Raw genomic sequence first — 22140 nt, 5'->3', positions numbered from 1 at the left:
CAGATGGACGAAACCGTCAGATATAAAAATGTCCACTAGTACGATGGTTTGGCTTTCCGTATGATACAAGCAGCTGGATAGTTATTTTGATTTTGAGGTGAGTGTATGCCCTTCGTCCAAAATAGGCTCAAAATTAGACTCCGCAAACCGCGACGGACGCGCGGTTGTCCCGGCTCAGGCGGCAGCGGCGAGGTCATCTTCAACACAGCAGGCAACAAACGTTTGCATCTTACCACCTGACGACATTCAACTCTTGCAATCACTTGATCGATATCAACGTAGCTGTAAGTCAAGCCTATCGAGCTGGCCGTCTGTACTCCTTAACGGAGTAAAATATTCACTATGGCATCCGAATCAGCAAGCCTAGGAAACCTTTAACTATTCATGCTGATGTGGACGCCTTTCCGAGCCTACGCCGGGCTGCGATGACAGGAAGAATACTTCGTGTAGCACTTTATAGCCCCAGAAATATCGAGCACTGAATGTTCAAGATAGACAGCGCCTTACTATGCACTTAGGCGTCTCTTCAAAGAGTTTGGCAGAGGCACAGCTTTCCTATTCACCAGTCCTTGATACCCTCTTGATTCCTAAACGACTCAGATACAGAACATTCAGAGCGTCCGATTAGTGATCGCAAGATCCATTCGACTATTACACTCGAAAACCGGGTTTTGCCCCTCGAAACGTCTGCTTGACCAGATTCGACTCACGCTTCTAACGAAAAAACTTGATAGAGGAATCTTGATATCCTACCTGAGTTTGTTAAAATATGGTTTTATTCGTACAGGCCACAATCACCATCTGTTCATCTTCATCGCGGCTCAGGTTAATCTGCATTAAAGAAGGTTCACCTAGCGACGGTTTATACTGGGCTTGCTGTGTTTGAGTGGATTGGCCGCTTCGTCGATGTTTTGCGCAGCAGGGCTCTCTCATCGCAGGTTACAATCTCGGCTTGTCCCAGCATTTGTTGTTGGGGTATCAGTGCTGTCTGACACTAGGCAGTTAATTGCGCTTCTTGCATGCCTACGTCCACGACTGATGTCATTTTACCGGCACTTTCAGGGCTTAGTGATTAATAAATATATGCCAGGTTGGCCAAAAACAGCAAGACCGCCACCGCCGTCAGCATGTGGTTTTCTTGCAATATTCACGCAGCTACGATAGCCACTTTGTCTTGATGAAAGGGAAGATCTATTTCACCACTATGCATGAATCGCAATGCCCATGTTTGTTCAAAGGGCAATGCCAAGTAGGCTTTTTTGCGAGCCCTGGCGACTTTGTACTTTCAAACGCGATGCTCGGAGGGATGACGGAACAATCGGCGAGGACCGTTGAAGCTGACGTGCTTTGTTAGAATCGTGGGGTCTATTACTAGCCTTTCTGGACAAGGCTGAAGGGAACATCCCAAGAAAATATCGCCCAGGCCCCGTCTAAACCTTCTTTTCATTTCCTTGTTTCCTTACCTTGTGTTAATGGACGAGCGGGCTTACCATACGGGACAAGAGGTTCTACTTCCCGAGATGGATGTTCGTACATCCTGATAAAATTGAGGTAAGCATATCTCTACGTGTCTGCACGAGGCTCGTAGGCGCAAGGGAGGCGCAAGAGCAATGAGGGCAATGGGTTCGATCTGGGAGCTTTGTACACGTGGTATCTTATCGCGTGGCTGATTGGACTAAAAGGGGCAGGTCAGGGTTGAATGTTTGGTCTGCGGAAAGACCGGTGCGAGCCGAGAGCATAGGTGATTGGCGGACTTATTACCTTTCATCCAATTTGGGCTGTCGTTTGAGCTGTTTTCGGATCAGTGGTTTGTTGACTTGAATGCACTAGCTTTCCTTCAAATATGGCGTGGTTCTCTAGCGTCTACGCATCGCCCGCCCTTCTTCCTCCCTCCGCACTCGAGAGCCACGAGTCTCGCTGTCCGAGCGTGTCACCCGCGAAACCCGAACTCCCTGGCGGATAGTTCTTCAAGATGATGGACCCGACCTACCCACTCTACCCAATCTGTACATTTATATGCTTCATCCTCGTCTTGATTCCCCTTCCATGGCATTTGCAGGCATGGAACGTTGGAACTTGTGCATACATGATCTGGACTGCCGCAGCTTGCCTCAACCAATTCGTGAACACTGTCGTCTGGAGGAACAATGCTATCAACTGGGCTCCTGTATGGTGTGATATCTGTGAGTAGTGTTCATATTTTAACAACGTCTTTGGAGTGTTTAATGTTCTTGGTGCAGCATCACGCCTTATAGTTGCTACTTCTGTTGCAATTCCGGCTGCGTCCCTCACCATTACGCGCCGTCTGTATAAAATTTCACGTGTGCAGACTGTTGTGTCTAGCCAAAAGGAGGTCAGTGTGGCTATATTTTACAAAGAACTTGAAATCTAATATGCCGATTTGTTCCAGAAACGTCGAGAAATGGCTATTGACCTGGGACTTTGCGTTGGCCTGCCAGTCCTCGTCATGATTTTGTGTAAGTCAAATGTCAACCATTAGTGATTTCGGAGGTCCGGAGTTTCTAATGTCAATTTTAGACTATTTCGTGCAAGGCCATCGGTTTGACATCTTTGAGCAAATTGGATGCTTCCCAGTTGCTGTCAATACAGCTCCGACATACGTCTTGGTCTGGATGTGGCCGTTGCTGTTGGGAGTGATCTCGATGGTTTACTGCACTCTTACAGTCTCAGCCTTCCTCAGACGCCGAAAGGAAATGAGTCAATTCCTCAACAGTAACGCGCAGATCACGTTCTCCCGTTACTTCCGTCTTATGGCTCTTGCGTTGATGGATACAGTGCTGACGGTACCGCTTGCTTCTTTTGCAATCTGGTTGAATGCAGTGCAGTCACCCATTTCCCCCTGGAGGGGCCTTGCGGATGTGCACTGGGGCTTCCATCGTGTTGAACAAATTCCCGCTATTCAATGGCGTTTGGATCACTGGGTCGTACTCTCGTTCGCCTTTGACCAGTGGTTCATCATCCTGTGCGCTGTCACATTCTTCGCGTTTTTCGGATTCGCAGAGGAGAGCCGCAAAAATTACGCGAAGATCTACTGGACTATCATGCGAAGATTTGGTTATCAGCCAAAGCCGAAGGCATCAACTTTCTCGAATTCATCTGCTGTGCGCACACCGCACTTGCCGATGATGTCTGCACAAGGTGGACTCAGAGTGCTTGTTAGCACTAATAAGAAGGTTGAGAAACGAGACTCCTTCCTTTCATCAATTGGAGACCTTTCGTCGTCGTTCACCGTTGATACCACCTACGACGACCGCAAAGACGGGAAATCACCCACGGAATCAACTTCATCAGACAGTCTTCCTGCATCGCCCGATGATATCGAGTTAGATGGCCTCCCCGTTTTACACAACAATTCTATAACGACTGAAGCTAGGACACCAACACCGACCCGACCACCTCGGTGCGCTTCCCTTGGCGACATTGTATAACGGACCCAATAGCGTTGTCTTTTTTTCGCTGCCTCTTCACTCCGCTCTGCTCCGTTTGCTTCATGTTACCCACTCCGGAAGGAAGGATCAGATTTTTATTATTTCATTATACTGTTGTTTTATCCGCTTATTTTCTTGCTTTTCATTTTCCCACACCGCGATCTCCGAACATCTGTATTACCAGCTGTGCTCGATGTCTGCTTACCACACAGTCCTTTAGTAATTTCTTCTTTTTTTTTGTAGCACTCAATCTTGTCTGTCGTGAACCCCATGTCATGTTTCTTCTCTTGTTTTGAAGTTGGAATGGAATAGAATGGGAATCAGTCCCAAAAAATTCGGACCTTTCATATTGATCGAAAATGAGACTTTCGCACTGGACAAATATTCGGACTGAATCTATTAAGCCAAGGCCACTTCATGGTTATGGAGGTCAGCATTCAATCCCGTGATCGAGTAATGGATGACGGGCCACGGTCATAAAAGCTAATACAAGAACAAATAGGCAAATTCCCCGCGCTTCGATTCAGAACCTCACCTATGTCCAATCTGTGGCACAGAAGTGACTGTGGAAATGTGGCCTTATCATCCAAAAGGGAATCTATCGCTTTGATAACCTACAAGTAACCCAAAAGCAACATCCCGTTCGAACTTCGTTCTTCATTCCTGTACACTCGTTAAGACATTCTTCGAATTTCGACATCTAGCAGAGCTAGAGCGATTCGGTGCTATGTTCAATATCATATACGCAACCATCTCGTTCCTTTCTTTCGGGCTCGTTCTTCTTATTTTCCCATGGTTCATTCGTTTTCGGAGTATCCCTGGACTATTCGCATGTGTCTGGCTCTTGGTAGTCAACTTCATTTTCGGACTGAATGCAGCTGCGTTCACTGGCGACGTACTTCTACGAGCTCCAGTGTATTGTGATGTTGGTGAGCGGCATGAATTTCCTTTAACCAGAGACAAAGAATCGTTGACTTTTTTGTTCGGATGAAAGTCACAAAGCTCCTTGTAGGTATGCAGATGGCGGTGCCGACTGCCATGCTCTGCTATACCTTCTCTATACACGACTGGTTGGTGCGACCGAAGTGGCGTGATTTGAACGACAAGTTCTTCGTGTTCAGGGAACGATTCCATGTTGCTCTGTGTATTCTGATGCCAATCATGTACATGGCCCTTCGTGAGTAGCACAACTCACCTCAATGCGACTTACAGACTCACCAAAAGTCACGGAACAAAGACGTTGCCGCACAGGACCATCGCTTTGACCTGGTTGAAGATCTCGGCTGCCTCCCCTCCACGGCAAACACCGCGTTAAGCTGGTTTATCATTTGGCAGGCTCCCATGGTTCCGTTCTGTATAATGGCCGTTTTCGGATGTAAGTCGTATACTATAGCCCAATGTGACATTCAGATTAACTGATCCATTCAACCGAAGTCTTTGCGCTCAAATATTCTTGGACGCACTATCGGAAGTACCGTGATCAGTATCTGACGACATGGGACATGGTCAACGCAGATCTGGAATTCACCAAAGCGCCTTTCCGAGTCTTTCGGATAATTCGTCTGTCTATTATGATCGCATTGGTCATGCTGTGGACCGTCAGCACTCCGTTCATTGCTTTCGTCATTCTGGCTCTCAGCAAGTCAATGCTCCTCTCTCAGAAGCCGGACTTGAGCCGCATAGACGTCTTCAGCTCGGTCAGTGCCGCATCTCCCAACACGAAGACAATGAGCATATTTCTGTGGTCGGGCCCATTCTACAGTGTGCTCTTGTTTGCCACAAGCGTTGACAGAGCCGTGTTCCTGTCATATCACTATTACTTCAGGAAGCACGTTCTGCGCGAACACGTAGGCCCAAGGCCTGACCCGAGCCCTGGAATCGATTTGTCAACGCTGAGTCCGGTTCCAGTGCGCAGACGACTGCATCGACGTGTAATAAGGGAGTCCCGCCAATACGACCCTCCCGTCTCATTCTTCGAGTACGATATCCCACTTCCTCCTCGTCCTGACCCAGGCTACCGCTCAACCACGATCCCTCCCCCAACACCGATGTCCAGTCTAACCATGGATGAACTTCAGGTACCAGAACCGGTATATGTTACAGACGGGAGTAGCCAGCGTAACCGTGGCCCTAGGCGAGGAAGTCGGGAATACGCCGAAGCTATAAATCGGCACGTCGAGGCAAACATGAAGTTCCCTATGCACCCCATTCCGGAGTCACCGTCGTCCTTTGGGAGCAGAGTGACCCCCACCTTGGAGGGCCATAGCACAACGGATCTACTCAACGATAAAACAATAACCAATCATGGCATAGTATAATATACGGCCATACGTGTCCTCTTTGCCGCTCGTTCTGTTCAGTCCCGTCGCACCCTTCGTTAGTGCACTCCATTCTTTTCGTCTCTTCTTTTTCATTGTTTCGATCTGCTGTACAATCCCAACTGTGTTTTCTCACAAGCGGGATTCGATCTGCATTGCATCAGTAGTGTTGGAAACGACTTGTCACTCGTTATCCGTTTAAAATATTACACTTACATTGATTTTGATGGGCACACTTCCGCGAGATACGGTAAAGCAGACAAGTTAAAAGAATGAAGAGACTGATACGTGACGACCATGGGCACGGAACAAGCGTGAGGATTCTACAGGATTAGTATAAGTGAGTATTAACGATATGGGAAGAGTTCTCTACTTATTCACCTCAACCTAGAAGATCATCCAGGAAATCTTCCATTTGCCCCTTTTCGCTCTTTGGAGGAGCAATATCCTCTGTAGGTAGAGGAGGGGCTTCCAATACTTTCTCTGTTGAGGATGCATTAAACAGATATAAGCACCAAGTTACCTCGCGAAGTACTATGGTTGCATTTACCTTTCTTTCTGTCGTTCGCGCGTGCGGGTAAACCACCACGAGCTTGTCTTCCCTTTTGCTTCTCTGTGTTTGCTTTAAATCTATTTTTCAGGTCTGTCAAGATTATATTATATTTGTTACGACTTCAAGCCGATATAAGCGCCTGCTTACCACGATTGGCGTCTGCAATTTCTTTCTCTCTCCGAATCTCTTCGAGTTCCTCAGTCCATTCAATTGATTGAATCTTTCCTTTGTGACTCCGCATTGCATCAGATGAGCTTGGTATTAGGTGAGCGAGAGATTCATCGACATCATCGTCTTCTGTATCCTTCTTGATCAAGAGTGTGCTTGAAGGCTCATCCGAATCGTCCAAACGCTGTCGTTCTAAGAAAGACGAAAGATCAACTTCTGGTTCTTGCTCTTCTTCTCCTAAACATATGTTAACTTTTTATCCTTACTATCATTCGTTGATATATTCCGTTCACTCACCGTCTGAGTTAAGGACTGGCTCTGGCTCTACATATCGATCTGCGTTACTGCCAAGTTGTCTCGTCGCATACTTTCTTGCTAACTCCCTGGCTTCTTCAGAGTCTGGTTCGAGCTCGACTACTTCCTCGTCCTCGAGTACGAGCCTCTTGTGAAATTCTGCTGGTCGTCCACCGCCACGCCCTCGACCTCGTGCTCGAAGGTATTTCCCTAATCCACCACGCGATTTGCCTCTTCCTCTTCCACCGCCTCGGGGCGATGGGTCAGTTGAAGTGCCGGCATCGCTGGAAGACATATTCGGGACGAGACAATATCTTTGCAATGTGAAGACTAGCAGAGTCAATTGAAAGCATGAGGAGGCACTCTTAAGTGAAATTAGGGAGGCTCGCTCGGTGTTCTCCGGCCCTAAACTGCACTAACAAGCACAGCTAAATACGGTATGACATCAATAATCTTTGCTTCCTCTCCACCGCGCCCATGCGAGAAATAATTTACATACAAGCTGGCAATACTGCCAATCACATTGGAACACATTTTTGGAATACACAAGAAAGCTATTTCACATACGATGACGATTCTGAGCCAATAGTCAATCACGACGTCTCGTTTCGAGAGGGACTATCTAATCAAGCAAGTCAGTTCTTCCACATTGATCTGCTGCAACCCTCATAGATTTCTTGACGCATAGAACGAGCCTACATTTTGTCCTAGAGCCTTGATAGTCGATTATAAATGTGAGGAGCAAACTCTCATGCTTCGGGTTCCAAATGAAAGCTTATGCATTCACAATAGCAAATTTTGGTCCGTTAAGCAAACACAACGAACTTTATCCTGATATTTTCGACGCGGACCAGCCTCATCAAAAAGGGCTCTGGTAAACTTTGTCGAGTGCTTTCTACTATACTGCGATTCTCACTGTTCCTATTCATAGGAATGGTGTGGTTTCAGAGTACCGGCAAGAAGTAATAAGTAAAAGCGACTATCAGAAGCGACTAGAGTCTGAAGATGATAACAATGACAACGACGACGATCTGGACGTTGCTAGGCCCCCTTCAAAAATGCGATACTGGTCAGACTTTAATCGGGTTTACTATCACCCAAGGTCCATCCAACAAGTATCGGACCTTCCAGACTGGCAAGCGAACAAGGGCGATTGGAACTATGGCAGAGACATCTTCCGAAGATTCGATTTGGTCAGCTCCTGAGCTGTATATCCTCTGATGTCTCAATGCTGATGAAATAAACCTGTAGGAGAATTCACTAAGTGATGGCTCTTTACGAAGACTTCTCGAAGAGAGCAATAACTTCCAAGGCTTTCAAATGACGTTTGACAACCTGTCGTTTGGTGGGTTCAGCATTGGGCTCCTCGAGGCTATAAGAGACGAACAACCGAAAATTCCCGTCCTGACGTTCCCATTGCTTTCTGGTGTGGATCCTTACGAGGTCGATCAAGAAGATGTTCGTATGACTTCGAGGCTCCTTGTTGTATCTGATTTGATTGCTTATTTCTGCTTTGAGTACTTCAGGCTCTCGTGCGCAAGTTGGTGCTCCAAGACGCTGTTTGCTTATGCTCGTTAGATGAGCTTGGAACACAAAACGTATCTATCCCTATGCCTACTTCCTGGCAGCTGGGCACATGGTCCGAACAGTTATCCTTTGATGTACGTCTCGGGAATATTGCTGCTCTGTGGTATATCACAATTCCTCGCTTTAGCGAAATAATCTGTATCAATCTACAGCCGTAATCTCTGCCCACATAGAAAGCTCAACGCTACCACTTCGGTGAGCACCGTGATATACTTGTGGAGTCTGTCACCATATCAGAACGAAAATCTCTTTCTTTGGTACACAGGTTGAAGAGCACGCACGAAGATCTCTCCGATTTTTGTAACCACCTAAACTGGTCACAAAATACGCGTTTTTCGCACCTTTCTGGAGTGTTACCTTTCAGGGATGGTATCAACCTTGACGAGGCAATGTATGACTTCTCAGCAGGGGGAAAGCATGCCAATCAATACTTGGTACAACGAAATGTTTCGCGCGGATTGACTATTGGGCAAGCTCGAAGCATAAATACCTATTTTGCCTCGAGTACTAGCTTAGAGGAACCCTGCCTCTCCAGGTACGTCCGACGCTTTCTTCGTCGAGCCTCAAGCAATTAATTGCACCACACCAGTATCCACGCTCCAGCATATCCACTCCCCTCCTCGTTTCCCAACATCTCCCTTCCAAGATCCACTCAATCAAACAACTCCAATCTCCCGAGCTCCACAAACAAGAGAGAACGGAACATCTCATTAATATCCTCCCTGCACACGACGACCTCGACTGCTGCTGTGCTACGAGGATACGCAGCTCTCTGTCGGGCCTGTATCGTAAGGCGATACAGTGGTACGGATGTAGCGGGCTTGGAGACAGACGAAGTACGCGAGATGGTGGAGAAACTCGAAGCGATAGCGGAGTCGTATGCTGCACAGAAGCATGAGGAAAGCGAGGAAGGTGATGATGATCTTGGAGAGGATGGAGCTGTTGAATGAGCCCATTATCTTTGTGATGAGATGCAATTTCAGGGATCTGTATTTCCAAAGCTAATTCTACGTTTATGTGATTTCAGTTCTTAAAATGAAAGAGAAGGTCGTAAATGAATGCATGTGGAAATTCGGGTGCTACAATCACTATTAGTACACGGGCAGTGCTCAATTCCGCTCCAGGAGAATAGAAGAAGGGATACAGTCAATCAAAACCATGGTAGATGAAGAGATTTTTCTGAGGCGAAGTGATAACCGGATATATGAAGTAAACCATGTTTCCGCAGGCGGAAAAGATCCTGTGAAAATGAACGAGTGAACGAATGCAAAAAGTGGACTGCCGGACCAAAGTAAATCAAGAGAAGGTATAAATCACGGATACAGGTAAGAGTGCAGATGAAGACATGTATGATAGAAAGTAATGAAGGCAATACACAAAGCAAATTGAAAGCTGGGGACTTAATGAGGTAACTACGCATACAACAGATCGACAGGATGCAAAACCAAATGTCCGTAACCGGTACAAGGGTGAATGTGAACATGGTCACAACAAATTCGCGAATCGACGTCAGGTGTGAAATATGTTTCGCAGTCCAGCGCGTAAAGAATAATTTTGATGCGTGTTGCAAGACAAAGAAGATGAGTGTGGAAAATAATGACGCCTCGTTGACAAGACTGGGCGTTTCAAATTATAGGACGTTGTGTCAGAGCCTGGGTAGAATACGGCTCAGATATGAGGTTCTACGCGAATTCGTTCCATATCAAGGTACGTTCGCTGATCTCGCGTTTTCCAGTAAGCAGTGACGACCGGATGATGAACTGCTTGGCGGCTCCCTCGTTGTTTGCTCGTCCGCCTCCCTCTGTAATGCTTGTTCAATCATCCGTTCCCGGCCTAACTCTGTCACATCTCGGTTGGACGCAAGAGTTGGCATAGGTAGAGTCAGTATATGCATCGGCACACCCCCTACGACATGCAGATCTCCATCGGCATATCGTGGAGGTCCTCCGATCGCCACGCTTTCGTACGCTGGCAGTTCCTCTTTGTCGTCTCCGTCCAAATCGTCAGAGTCTTGTCGGCCGCCGCGACGTCCGTACAAATCGGTATCCGCACCCCTGACCGCACGTCGACCACGTCGCTCAGTCATTCCTCTATTGAGTCCTCGAATGGAAGCAGAATGTGCGAGATGAGCGGGAGCAGGCTCAAGAGGCTCAGGATATCGTCCGTGGACAAGACTGGGAGGATAGAAGAGGGATGCCATAACAGGTGATGATTCGTTACTTAGAGTGCGCACGCGCGGAAGACCTGTCGTTCGAGGCAAGGAACGTCGTCGCTCTCTTGTGTCTAGAATTCTGTCTGTCGAACCGGATCGCTGGGTTCGACGTCGCGGTATGAAAGACCGCATGGACTGATTATTGCGTCTTATTTGAGCATACCTTTACACAAGGGTTGAGTAATATATAGAGAGTCTAACGAGTCATTGATAACTCACCTCCACGTAGTAACTGATGCGAGAGCGAGAAGTGTAGCAATTGCAAAGACCCACTCAAGCGCAGTCTATATGCATCATGTTACAGTGTACATTTTGTTTAAATAAAAAATATAAATAGGAGATCTATACTATACCTTCGTCACATTCGATTCCTCCCCTGAATCTGACCCAGAGGCGATGCTCCCACTCGTGAAGAATGGTGCGTCCGACGTCGACGTCGACGTCGCTGACACTGAACTGGTTTCGCCAGCAAGTACATGGGGATTCGCGGTCAACCCATCACCAGCATCAGCTCTGAGATTGATAGATACATCTGTAGCATGTTGCGTGGCAGTTTCTACGAAAACTGGCACGACATACATGGCAGTCGAAGAGAAACTGCACAGTGTGAGTGCGATGGTCAGTGGGTGAGAGGCAGACTATTTAATTATGTCATGTCACGTGCTCTATTACAGCACAACTTGTTCCGAATCTGCGTGGCAAAAAAACCTCATATTTAGTGCGTCTAATTATATCTAGAGCACTGGCGATAGGCCGATAGCAAGAAATCGTATAGATTTCTTGCAATGCAAATAGCTTACTGGTATACTGATTACTTCATAATCTACTCTATGTTATGAATGAGCACGTGCCAAGGATAGACTTTACATGATCGTGATAAAATATGCGCCGTCGACACCCCTGCATGGATTCGCTTCCATCAGACCCAAACGGGATATGGTACAATATAATTTCCTGTTGTTGACACAAACGAACTACCAGGTTACGTCTTATATTGGTATTTGGTCTCACGCTCGTATTGGTTATGTTACTTGAGACCAGCCACTACTAAGTGACTACTTACTATGAACTCAGAGAGCAAGGCCATCCAACGTGCCGAATTAGATCAAACACTTTCCGACCTCCAGCACCTCAATCTCACTGGATCCGTGCAATACGATAGCTCCAAGTGGCCCATCGCACGAGGTGGATTTGGCGATATTTACAAAGGCAATGTAACGCGGCAGGATGGTACTAATCTCCGCGTTGCGGTCAAATGCTTGAGGATTTACTTGGGTGACAATCGAAACGTTGCACGAGTGAGTAAAGCAAAAAAACCTTGGTTTCTGTACTGAGCCCTTACCGCTGTAGATTTTCAGACGCGAAATTATGGCTTGGAGCCGGCTCAAGCATCCTAACGTCCTTCCGCTCCTAGGATACGCGCTTGAAGAAACCAGCGATCACGTACTTCAGTTGCCTTCTCTTATCTCCGAATGGATGGAGAATGGCAATATACTAGACTTTGTCAAGAGCAACCCGAACTTTGATATCGTTAGGCTGGTACGTTCCTCAAACCTATCTCCTCATAGTTGCTTAATATTGCAAAATAGGCGCTCGGAATGGCAGAAGGTCTGGCCTATCTTCATGACAATAATGTTGTGCATTCGGACTTCAAATCAGTACGCTTCGTAAAATTCCTTAATGTACCATTCTGCTGAAGATGTGCAAGGGAAATGTACTCATCTCATCAACTGGAGAACCCGTCATAAGCGATTTCGGAGCCGCACATGTTGCTTTTGATCTTCTCTCGGGCGGGAAGTCTAGTACTGTCACAGACCTCCGAGGCACATCCAGATGGTTAGCGTATGAGCTCTTGGCGAACGCTGATCAGTATCCAGCTGCCACGAAAGAATCGGATACATGGGCATTCGGGATGACCTTATGCGTACGCATCCATTTCATTGCCGTTGATTGAGCAAGTATCAATTCTTTGCAGGAGCTTCTGACGAATGCGCATCCCTACGCTCAGTATCAGTATGATGTACAAGTCACACTTGCAATCATGAATCGTAAACTACCCTCTCCTCCTGAGGATACCGGTGATGGGTACAAGAGACAGTTATGGGACGTCTGTACTGATTGCTGGGACTGTGACCCAGCTCAACGTCCCTCAATGGCTGACGTTTCTTGTCGCATCAAGAATATTCCCATACCAGCGAACGCTGAAATTAGTCGCATTCGTCAGTCACAAACAGACTCGGATTCTCACCGAGTAAGCAAGGACGTCGCGGAGTTGTTACGCACTGAATTTCCACAACTCGAACTCTCGGGACGTCTTGACATAAGACATGAAGAGGACCCATGCAGAGTTGATGCGTTCGCTAGATATTTCAATGGCTTCCTCGGCAGTCAAAGAATTATTGTCAAGAAATTTAGAGTCCTTCCTTCAATCGTATGTATGCTCAATTATACTCGAATTCTGGAATACAACAACAATCTGATATTTAAATATGCAGTTGAATTCATTGTGTGAAAATATTATGGCTGAAGTACGAACGTGCACTTCAATAAAGGGCCACCCTCACGTTGAAACTCAGTTGGGCTATTTGTTCAATCCGGACGGTTCCCTCTCAGCCCTGGTTTACGAATACATTGGGAGCACAACATTGTCACAATATGTTAGAAGCACACCACAATGCAACATCGTGGAATTGGTTTGTAAATTCCTCCGTCCAGTTTAACATCAAATAATTGGTTTTATTTTCAGGTACTGGGAGTAGCTAGAGGACTTTCACACATCCACGCCCACAATTTTATGCATGGAGACGTCAAATCGGTTCGTGTCTTCTGCAGCAATATCATTATGAGAAAATCAATATCTCACTCAGGAGAATATTTTGGTTACTGCTAATGGATGCCCGGTTATTTCGGGGTTTAACTGTTCGGCATCGTTGCTCTGTGAAGATAACGCCATCTATACACTTGGTTCACCAAGGTGGATGCCACCCGAGGCAATCACTGAGACTGATGCTTGGACTGTCTCAAAGCCAAGAGACGTATGGGCTTTTGGTATGACCATCTACGTGTGTTCATTTATCGTGTTATTATCTGTGCGTGATAGTGCTGATGAGAACATATAAATAGGAACTGTTGTCTGGAAACATACCTTTTGGTAATTTTCGTGGAGACGGTCAAGCAATACTCCACATTCTCAAGGCAGAGCTCCCTTTACAACCGCCTTCGTATGATAAGTGGAAACACAGTCGGAAGATCCTCTGGTCTATTTGCCAGGCCTGTTGGAACAAAGATTCTGAGGCACGACCTGGCATGGATGATCTCGTCAAAGAACTGGAAGGGATTATTGCAATACAGAAATACATCGATAAATGAATTGTGTATTGAGGTATGTCTGGTTATGTACCTAAACGTTAGAATAGAAATAACTAATGCTCGTAATCCACAGAATTCGGACGTGTGTGACGCTGCATGTCTTTCGTAGGATATGTATTATCTGTACTTTTGTAGGAAACAACCAGGATGGAACTATAATATCATTTTTAGTCACGTTGGGAAAAAAGATTCGCTTGTTTTAATATTTATGCTCCCTACCTGGACATTGACAAATCCTGGAAATAGCTTGGGTGCACGATTTTTGTCTTTAGTTTCGCTTCGTCCGTGCCGTTCCCCCATACCTGCGCGATGCGCTGATCAATTGTGTACCTAGCTTGTGCATTCGAGTTAGCCGTTTTAGATTTGTATTAGTCCGTTTGTTTATAGAGAGTGTATTAGCATCGGTACATAAAAGGAGTCACTGTCCAAAAGCAGATTTAGGATCAGGTTCTATTCAGTCCGATGCTGTACACTGGTACTCATGTTGATCGTCGAACTTGACACCGCTTGCTGTGACTGTCGCATTCGATACCAGCCATCATCATGAGCTCTGATAGTCAGAGCAACTCTCATGCTGAAGTCGATCTAATACTTGCTGACCTCAAGCACCTCGATCTCACTGGATCCGTGTATTACGATACATCTAGATGGCCTGTTGCCCAAGGCGGATTCGGCGATATTTACAAGGGATGTTACAAGCAGCTAGATGGCACTGCGATCGATGTCGCTGTCAAACGCTTGAAGATTTATCTGGATGGCAGTCGAAACGTTACTACGGTGAGTTTATTATGAATCAATGTGCTTATGAATAACCATTTCGTTCGGTATTTACAGATCTTCAGGCGTGAGATAAGTGCATGGAGCAAGCCAAAGCATCCCAATGTCCTTCCATTACTAGGGTATACGCTCGAGGAAACTGGCGATCAACTACCTCGGTTGCCGTGCCTGGTATCCCCGTGAATGGAGAACGGCAACGTCCTGGAATTTGTCAATCGCAACCCATCTTGTGACGTTCCTACCTTGGTACGTCACCGGATGGACCCTTTTCTCTTTGTACTAGCTTAGAACAATATAACAGGTTCTCGGTATGGCAGACGGTCTTGCATATCTTCACGAAGAAGGCATAATACACTGCGATTTCAAATCAGTATGTTCACCCGGGACTGATTTGCCTTGGTTGACATTTACGTTAAAAAAAAGGCAAATGTCCTCGTCTCACCGGTCGGAGAAGCTGTAATAAACGACTTTGGAAGTGCGCATGGGTCTTTCAGCCAGCAATCGAGTACCTTTTCGGGGACTCGAGGTACTAGTAGGTGGCTAGCATATGAGCTCCTAATTACTGGTGAATCAGACCCAAAGCCAACAAAAGCGACCGATACCTGGGCATTTGGGATGACATTATATGTACGCTTCTCTTGTTGATGATCTGTTACTCCACTGACACAATTCGTAATACAGGAAATAATTACCAACAGCTTGCCTTTCTCTGAAATTGGACTAGACGTACACGTTATACTCGCGATCATGAAGCAGAAACTCCCCTCCCCTCCAGCAGCTCTGGGAAATGGATACAAGAAGCAGCTGTGGGACATCTGTTCACAATGCTGGAACTTTGAATCAGCTCAACGCCCTACAATGGCTGATCTTGCTCATCAAATCAAGAAGATTACTAGATTCTCCCACACTGAAATTTTTAGTTACATTAATAATGTCCAGCCGAACACCATTAGCTCGGATTGGCAGACCATTCAAAAAATTGAAATGAATCAAATACTTACTGGCCTTGCACGTTTTGATCTAACTGGATCTGTATACTTTGACAGCCAATATCCTACTTCATATGACAGAATTGGAGATATTTACAGAGGCTCTATGAGGTTGCAGGATGGCACCAGTGTCAGTGTTGCAATCAAACGATTGATGCACTTTTCTCAAGCTGACAGTGTACAAGTGAGTAAAGGAAGGACTCCTGTCTTCCATGCTAAGCTTTTCCCTTCTTTGTAGCTCTTCAAACGTGAAATTATGGCTTGGAGTAGGCTTAAGCACCCTAATGTTCTTCAATTTCGAGGATACATTCTTGAAGAAACTAGTGATTCCACACTTCGGCTACCTTCTTTTGTCTCTGAATGGATGGAGAATGGCACTGTGCTGGATTATATTAAGAAGAACCAGAATTGTAATACTGTAAATCTAGTATGTCTCTCAAACCTATCCCCTCACAGTTGCTTAATATTATCTAACAGGCACTCGGAATGGCAGAAGGTCTTGCATACATGCACCAAGAAGATATAATACACTGTGATTTTACATCAGTATGTTTTTACTAGAACCCATTTATTCTGTTAATATTAATATAGGTAAAAGGGAACTGTTCTTGTCTCATCAGCTGGAGAAGCTGTAATAATTTGTTCAAGTGTGCACCTGTATCATGAAAGATATAACAAGACTCCCACTGCTCTTAAGTGGTCTTTGGATACTCTAATATACAATTATTGCAGGACTACTGTTAGGAGAGGGTTTCAGAGCTCTGCCAGATGGTTAGCTTATGAACTCATCATTTCTGATGAACCCAACCCAACACAAACAAAGGCAACTGATATCTGGGCATTTGGAATGACACTATATGTATGCCCTTCTTACTCTGAATTTTGCCATTGTGCTGATACATATATTTAAATAGGAGCTACTATCTAGAAACATGCCATATGCTCATTTGCGCAGAGAGGCACAAGTAATACCTGCCATTATGCAAGGAGAACTTCCGCATCGACCAGCATCATTTAACGAATGGCCTCATAGTCGGAAGCTCCTCTGGGATATTTGCCAGAGCTGTTGGCATAAAGATCCGAAAGCACGACCTACCATGAATGACGTTGTCAAGCAATTGGAAAGCATAATTACTTTGCAACCAATGCTTGATAGACAGTCCTAATGTTATGGTACGTCCAGTTAGTCGCTGTAAATAATATCAAAGAAAAATGACATTTTAAGTTCTTTAGAACTGCAGGAACGTTTAACGGAATCGTTACTCAAGGTTCTGAAGTAGAAGTTGTGTACGAAAAGAGGGAATTGCGTTGCTGGGGTGGAAATGATATGAGTTCGGCGTATATAGCATATCATTGTACAATGCATTTTATGTACTGAATATCGATTCTTCTGCAACCGTACAAACTCTGTACTCCTTTTCCGTGTTTTTCTTCTGTTTTTTTCCCCCCGCAATGCGAGTCGAAAAGAAGGCTTGAGCGATCGGCATTGGTACTTGTTTTAGTAACTAGTAAACAGATACAAATACCTGTATTATGCGTCTTGTTTCTTGTGAGCGAAATTGAATACTTTACACGCACGCAACAACGACGAAGAGAAATGCGTCCGTCGCTCGCTGTACTGGGCGGTAGGTCAGCATGGAAAGGTAAGTTCTTAATTCTCTCATCTCCTAGAAGTATCTTGGATGTATGATATTGACTTCAGTTGCACTTCGTCAGGACCATACTTCGTGTCGTTCCCTAACTTGCGCGATGCGCTGAACAACCGTGTACCTATCCAAACGGACGCTCGTGCTTGTACAATTTTGCCTAATTTCGTGGGGTGTGTACTGCTTCTTCACTGTTGCGAAAAGGAACGAAATGAGAGAATTGAGGTGGGCTGACGGATTGATGATTGTGTAGGATACGATTCATGGTGCACAACGGGAAGACGTATGTGCCCGTCAACGTGACGCAGGATATGGTGGGGCATAAGTTGGGCGAGTTTGCGCCGACGAAGAAGAGGTTTGTTTATCGGTACGTATTTTATTAATCTTTACCTTGAATATTTTTTACTCTGCCAGTTTTGGTACCTGGTCATGTTTGGAACCGTTCGCTGATATGGTATTTTCTATAGGCAAACCAAAAACAAGTAACCTAGATCATTACAGGGATGCATTAATTCTGGCGTATATTTACGTGGACAAATATTGGTGCCATATAATGATATTATATATTCGCTACCATGAGGTTCTCAGCAGCATCACCTCTACGACTTCGCTTACTCCTCGCCTCGTAACCAGCTGTGTACCGAACATCTCTGCCACTCTTATCCTTCAATGTAGTACACGTTCCCGCCCTCTTGTCCGTCGTCTCTGAGTTTGGCCAAGAAGGTTTGATGGAAATAATAATTAAAAGAGCACTGGCCCATGGCAGAGCATCCTTGTCTTGGCAGTGTATTTCGATGTAATTTCCTTATACTTCTCCGGCCACTGCTAGTAGACAACAAGTGGCTACATCCAGAGTGTTGATTAATAAATGCATTGTGTTAATGTAAACTGATTGGATGAGAGACCTTGTTTTTGTAATTGAGGCGGGTCACGTTTCCAGCCAGGCGTTGCGGTAGTGCTTGGTGGACGCGGGACTTGTAGAGCGCTATTTTCCGTCAGCCATCTCCCCATCGTCAACGACGTCCACCACAGTCTCTCGCTCACCCAGCCACTTTCTGAGGCCACTTTCCCACACGACGTTGCTGCCGACGCCGACGTTGATTAGCATACATCCACCGTGCCGTGAGCGTGACCACACCAGAGGCCTCCGTCAAGCGTCGCCATTGCTGTTCCTCTCCATCGTCTCCTGAACACGGACCATCATCACGAAGTCCAATAGCCGTGTTCTGCCCTAACATCCACGCCGTGCCGTTGTGACGATAGCCGATCGCCGCTTGATTCACTGTACATAATCAACAACGATGGCCTTTCACCAGGTAACAGCGACATCGCTCACTCCATCCCGACCCGCCCCCCAGGCGCCCCAGCGCCGCGACACAGATCAGCAGTCGTACGCCAGCACGAGTACGCTCGTGTCAGTTGGCTACAAGACGTCCTTCCAATTCAACCAGCCCTCGGGCTCAGGCTCGTCCTACGCCACGTCCTACTCTGGTATCGGGGCATCTCCTATTCGCCAAAGCGGCCCGCCAATGAATAGCGAGATCGTCCGCACGGGCTGGGCAAGCGTCAAGGAGGATGCTTTTGCGAGTCTATTCTGGGTGCGCAAGTATCTCATCCTGAAGGAACATGCTCTTTCATTCCACAAGAACGAGGTACGCGACAATCAGTTTCATTCCCTTTATCTTGACCCGTCCTGATCTCCGTGTACTCCGCACATAGTCTGCGCAACAGCAAAGCGTGATCAAACTTGGGGATGTCACGAATGTCGAGCGTGTTGATCTCAAGCCATACTGCCTTGTTATCGAGACGCCGGAAAAGCGCGTATACTTATCACTCAAAAACGACGAGGAGGTCTATACATGGCAGGACGATATTTACTCGCGTAGTCCGCTTCAAAGCGTCGGCCAACCGACGAATTTTGTACACAAAGTGCATGTTGGCTTTGACCCGGTCTCAGGAGGCTTCACCGTAAGTCCATACCTCGGTACTAATTTTCATACGATTTATTAACCATTTTCCGTCTCCAGGGACTGCCCGAACAATGGAGCAAGCTCTTAACGCGATCGGCTATCACACGCGAAGATTATGCAAAGGACCCTCAAGCCGTATTGGAAGTTCTCGAATTCTACACAGATCGTCAGAAGCATGAGATGGATGAGATGGCGGGTCTTGCACCGGGGATGTCGCGCAACGCCTCTGCTCCTACTTCTGGGTCCACATTACATCCGTACTCTGAAACACCATCAGCTCCGCGGTTCAACGCGGGCACTGGGCTTGCAGGGTCAAACAAGCCCGGTCCGGTTCAGGGATTCTCTTCCGATCGGCCAGGGATATCGCGTCAGGACTCGGCTCCGTCAGGACTTAACGGAAAGTCGTCTACGGCTATAGCTGCAGCTCGTGCAGCAGAAATTGTCAATGGAGCCCATGCTCAACATGCGAATACTATTGGTACTGGGACTCAGCCACGCTCTCCGCTACCGCTTGCGCCGGGTGCGCTTCAAGCATCGCGGCCAGCGCCCCCTGCTCCTCAGAGACCTTTGCTCACAGCTCAACGCCCTGCGCCTCAGGCTCCGAAGCCGGACCAAACACCCAGTAATCAGGACCTGCGTCAGCGTACGAAAGCACAAGGACCCCCGCAAGATCGTACCGAAATACGACCTCCTGGGCTTGACCATGAGCTACCGCAACGTAAAGATTCTATGCCACGCGAACAAGATCGCGATGACAGGCGTCCTCAGCTGCCGCCGTCCAAATCTTCACCTGCAACTTCCTCGCCCATGTCACAACCTGTACCAGGAGCAGCTGGTGCGACCGCAGGTCCTCCGCCTGTGAAGCCATTACAAACAACTAAGAAGCTCCCGAAGGAGCAACCTGCTGCTGTTACTATCACAGCACCTCCAGATGAACCCGCAAACGGGAGCATCGCGGCTGCCGCTGCGGCTCTGGAAAAGCCGAAGGAAAAGGAACGGCGAATCAGCACGATGTCAGAAGCTCAGATTATGGACAAGCTTCGCACCGTCGTGAGCCAGGACGACCCGAAGGTGATTTACAGCAAGATTAAAAAGATCGGGCAAGGGTGCGCATTTCACTTGATTTTCAAGATTGGTTATCGCTACGTGTTAAATGGTCACATTTTCACAGTGCCTCTGGACATGTCTATGTTGCAAAGACACTCGCCACGAGTAAGAAGGTCGCGATCAAGGAGATGGACCTATCACGTCAGCCGCGTATTGAGCTTATCGTAAACGAAATTCTTGTCATGAAGGAGTCGCAACACCCGAACATCGTCAACTTCCTAGAAAGCTACCTCGTGCGAAATAATGAACTTTGGGTCGTTATGGAGTATATGGAAGGAGGTGCTCTCACGGATATCATTGAGAATAATACGCTCGAGGAGGAACAGATTTCGAGCATCTGTTTGGAGGTGAATCCTCGTTCTTCTCCCCGATCTGTGATTGATAGAAGCTGAATACTGACAATGTGCTTCCTGAAACGCATAGACGTGCAAGGGTCTAAGACACTTGCACGAGCAGCACATCATTCATCGAGATATCAAATCGGACAACGTCCTTCTTGATGCGCAAGGACGCGTAAAAATAAGTACGTAGCCTTCCGCTTCCGTCGTCTCTCTCATCCACATCAAACTTACTATTTATTTCCCCTCTCTTCTATCTTTGTTTCATATAGCCGACTTCGGCTTCTGCGCAAAACTGACTGATCAGAAGTCTAAGCGTGCGACGATGGTAGGGACACCGTACTGGATGGCACCAGAGGTCGTCAAGCAGAAGGAGTATGGTGCGAAGGTGGATATTTGGTCCCTTGGGATCATGGCGATCGAGATGATTGAAAATGAGCCGCCGTACCTTGACGAGGAGCCGCTTAAGGCTCTATACCTTATTGCTACGAACGGAACGCCGACGCTGAAGAAGCCCGATGCGCTAAGTCGGGAGTTGAAGAGCTTCTTGAGCGTGTGTCTTTGTGTGGATGTGAAGAGCCGTGCGTCGGCGAATGAATTACTTGAGGTGGGTCCTTCCTCTTTGTCCATTCTCTTAATTCCGCGAATAGTTACTAATTTCCGTCCTCTCTTCTACGCAGCACGAGTTTATGAAGAAAGCATGCCCAGCTTCGGGACTGTCACCATTACTACTCTTCAAGAGTAGGCCAGCAAACTAGATCCTGCCTTGTACTTTCCCGCACTTTGCAGAATCGCATTTGTTTCAACTAAACTTCTTTAAACCAATGCGTGTTCCGTCCTGTCAGCGTAGGCTTTCCGATTCTCCAAATTTTAGGGCCTGTCTAGTTTTCGTTTTGCTCGCCGGTCACACTCCGTCCTCTCGCGCACGCAAATGGATATTTTCTTCCTCGCTCTACCCCACCCCCCCCCCGCTCGTAATTCCTCTCCCAACGCCTCGACCCCGCTTTCGGTCGTCCACGCCAATTAATGATCTCTTTGACTCTTTTCCCGTTCTATCTTCTGTCCTGTTCCTTTCCTTTCCTTTCCTTTCCTTTTTTCCCCACGTCTTTCCAACGTCCAACCAACCGAACTTTATTAGCTTCGCGTGTACATACCTCCCTTGTTCAATGTCCTACCGTTTTTTTGTTGCTTGCAGAGTACGATATAAAAGTGATTGTTGTGAGTATGAAAATTTATCCGTCTTTTCTCTCCTTTCTCATCGTGTTACTCTTTTTCTCATTTTCTCTCTGCTTTTTTCTTCTTTTTCTTCTACTTTTTTACTGAGTCTGATTTAGCTGCTTGTAATGCTACAATGCTACGACCC

At 46.7% G+C, this 22140-nt stretch overlaps 11 protein-coding genes across 11 annotated transcripts; 9 read left to right on the top strand and 2 right to left on the bottom strand.

Moving 5' to 3' along the window:
• Positions 1 to 1472: 1472 nt before the first annotated feature.
• Positions 1473 to 1976, top strand: FOMMEDRAFT_154206 (uncharacterized protein; the record flags this gene model as incomplete). Its single annotated transcript, XM_007264759.1, has 4 exons — positions 1473 to 1526; positions 1589 to 1623; positions 1683 to 1741; positions 1831 to 1976. The coding sequence occupies 4 exons, from the start codon at positions 1473 to 1475 to the stop codon at positions 1974 to 1976; spliced, it is 294 nt and encodes a 97-aa protein (XP_007264821.1).
• A 2-nt stretch (positions 1977 to 1978) lies between these two features.
• Positions 1979 to 3098, top strand: FOMMEDRAFT_39273 (STE3-like pheromone receptor; the record flags this gene model as incomplete). The annotated part of the gene is made up of 4 exons (XM_007264758.1): positions 1979 to 2183; positions 2241 to 2353; positions 2411 to 2477; positions 2539 to 3098. Coding segments are annotated over 4 exons (945 nt in total), but the record flags the coding sequence as incomplete, so codon positions are not given.
• Positions 3099 to 4176: 1078 nt separating this feature from the next.
• FOMMEDRAFT_80248 (uncharacterized protein) lies at positions 4177 to 4634 on the top strand (the record flags this gene model as incomplete). Its single annotated transcript, XM_007264757.1, has 2 exons — positions 4177 to 4378; positions 4444 to 4634. 2 exons carry the CDS (start codon positions 4177 to 4179, stop codon positions 4632 to 4634), a joined length of 393 nt encoding a protein of 130 aa, XP_007264819.1.
• Positions 4635 to 5020: 386 nt separating this feature from the next.
• Positions 5021 to 5767, top strand: FOMMEDRAFT_132822 (uncharacterized protein; the record flags this gene model as incomplete). The annotated part of the gene is made up of 1 exon (XM_007264756.1): positions 5021 to 5767. One exon carries the CDS (start codon positions 5021 to 5023, stop codon positions 5765 to 5767), a length of 747 nt encoding a protein of 248 aa, XP_007264818.1.
• A 382-nt stretch (positions 5768 to 6149) lies between these two features.
• FOMMEDRAFT_27289 (uncharacterized protein) lies at positions 6150 to 7077 on the bottom strand (the record flags this gene model as incomplete). The annotated part of the gene is made up of 4 exons (XM_007264755.1): positions 6150 to 6250; positions 6318 to 6410; positions 6468 to 6725; positions 6786 to 7077. 4 exons carry the CDS (start codon positions 7075 to 7077, stop codon positions 6150 to 6152), a joined length of 744 nt encoding a protein of 247 aa, XP_007264817.1.
• A 199-nt stretch (positions 7078 to 7276) lies between these two features.
• Positions 7277 to 9320, top strand: FOMMEDRAFT_166736 (uncharacterized protein; the record flags this gene model as incomplete). The annotated part of the gene is made up of 9 exons (XM_007264754.1): positions 7277 to 7416; positions 7471 to 7516; positions 7575 to 7656; positions 7714 to 7975; positions 8034 to 8240; positions 8309 to 8443; positions 8497 to 8564; positions 8635 to 8904; positions 8959 to 9320. The coding sequence occupies exons 4-9, from the start codon at positions 7841 to 7843 to the stop codon at positions 9317 to 9319; spliced, it is 1176 nt and encodes a 391-aa protein (XP_007264816.1). The 5' UTR covers positions 7277 to 7416; positions 7471 to 7516; positions 7575 to 7656; positions 7714 to 7840.
• A 38-nt stretch (positions 9321 to 9358) lies between these two features.
• FOMMEDRAFT_139637 (uncharacterized protein) lies at positions 9359 to 11161 on the bottom strand. The gene is made up of 2 exons (XM_007264753.1): positions 10801 to 11161; positions 9359 to 10744 (listed from the first exon to the last, which is right to left on the bottom strand). The coding sequence occupies exon 2, from the start codon at positions 10711 to 10713 to the stop codon at positions 10072 to 10074; it is 642 nt and encodes a 213-aa protein (XP_007264815.1). The 5' UTR covers positions 10714 to 10744; positions 10801 to 11161; the 3' UTR covers positions 9359 to 10071.
• Positions 11162 to 11949: 788 nt separating this feature from the next.
• FOMMEDRAFT_80543 (kinase-like protein) lies at positions 11950 to 13093 on the top strand (the record flags this gene model as incomplete). Its single annotated transcript, XM_007264752.1, has 4 exons — positions 11950 to 12120; positions 12171 to 12239; positions 12290 to 12505; positions 12557 to 13093. 4 exons carry the CDS (start codon positions 11950 to 11952, stop codon positions 13091 to 13093), a joined length of 993 nt encoding a protein of 330 aa, XP_007264814.1.
• Positions 13094 to 14573: 1480 nt separating this feature from the next.
• Positions 14574 to 16882, top strand: FOMMEDRAFT_105270 (uncharacterized protein; the record flags this gene model as incomplete). Its single annotated transcript, XM_007264751.1, has 5 exons — positions 14574 to 14973; positions 15029 to 15097; positions 15151 to 15259; positions 15310 to 15354; positions 16631 to 16882. Exons 3-5 carry the CDS (start codon positions 15209 to 15211, stop codon positions 16880 to 16882), a joined length of 348 nt encoding a protein of 115 aa, XP_007264813.1. The 5' UTR covers positions 14574 to 14973; positions 15029 to 15097; positions 15151 to 15208.
• A 426-nt stretch (positions 16883 to 17308) lies between these two features.
• FOMMEDRAFT_120319 (ribosomal protein S19/S15) lies at positions 17309 to 18210 on the top strand. The gene is made up of 4 exons (XM_007264750.1): positions 17309 to 17359; positions 17433 to 17535; positions 17616 to 17729; positions 17830 to 18210. The coding sequence occupies exons 1-4, from the start codon at positions 17314 to 17316 to the stop codon at positions 17846 to 17848; spliced, it is 282 nt and encodes a 93-aa protein (XP_007264812.1). The 5' UTR covers positions 17309 to 17313; the 3' UTR covers positions 17849 to 18210.
• Positions 18211 to 18359: 149 nt separating this feature from the next.
• FOMMEDRAFT_120318 (Pkinase-domain-containing protein) lies at positions 18360 to 21936 on the top strand. Its single transcript, XM_007264749.1, has 7 exons — positions 18360 to 19014; positions 19082 to 19330; positions 19390 to 20438; positions 20504 to 20786; positions 20863 to 20962; positions 21050 to 21384; positions 21458 to 21936. The coding sequence occupies exons 1-7, from the start codon at positions 18664 to 18666 to the stop codon at positions 21533 to 21535; spliced, it is 2445 nt and encodes an 814-aa protein (XP_007264811.1). The 5' UTR covers positions 18360 to 18663; the 3' UTR covers positions 21536 to 21936.
• The last annotated feature ends 204 nt before the right edge of the window (positions 21937 to 22140 follow it).

This window comes from Fomitiporia mediterranea, assembly GCF_000271605.1.
Source record: "Fomitiporia mediterranea MF3/22 unplaced genomic scaffold FOMMEscaffold_4, whole genome shotgun sequence".
In the NCBI taxonomy this organism is placed as follows: Eukaryota; Fungi; Basidiomycota; class Agaricomycetes; order Hymenochaetales; family Hymenochaetaceae; genus Fomitiporia; species Fomitiporia mediterranea.
Note: the sequence above shows the minus strand (reverse complement) of the source record. Positions and strands in the feature narration are given on the sequence as shown.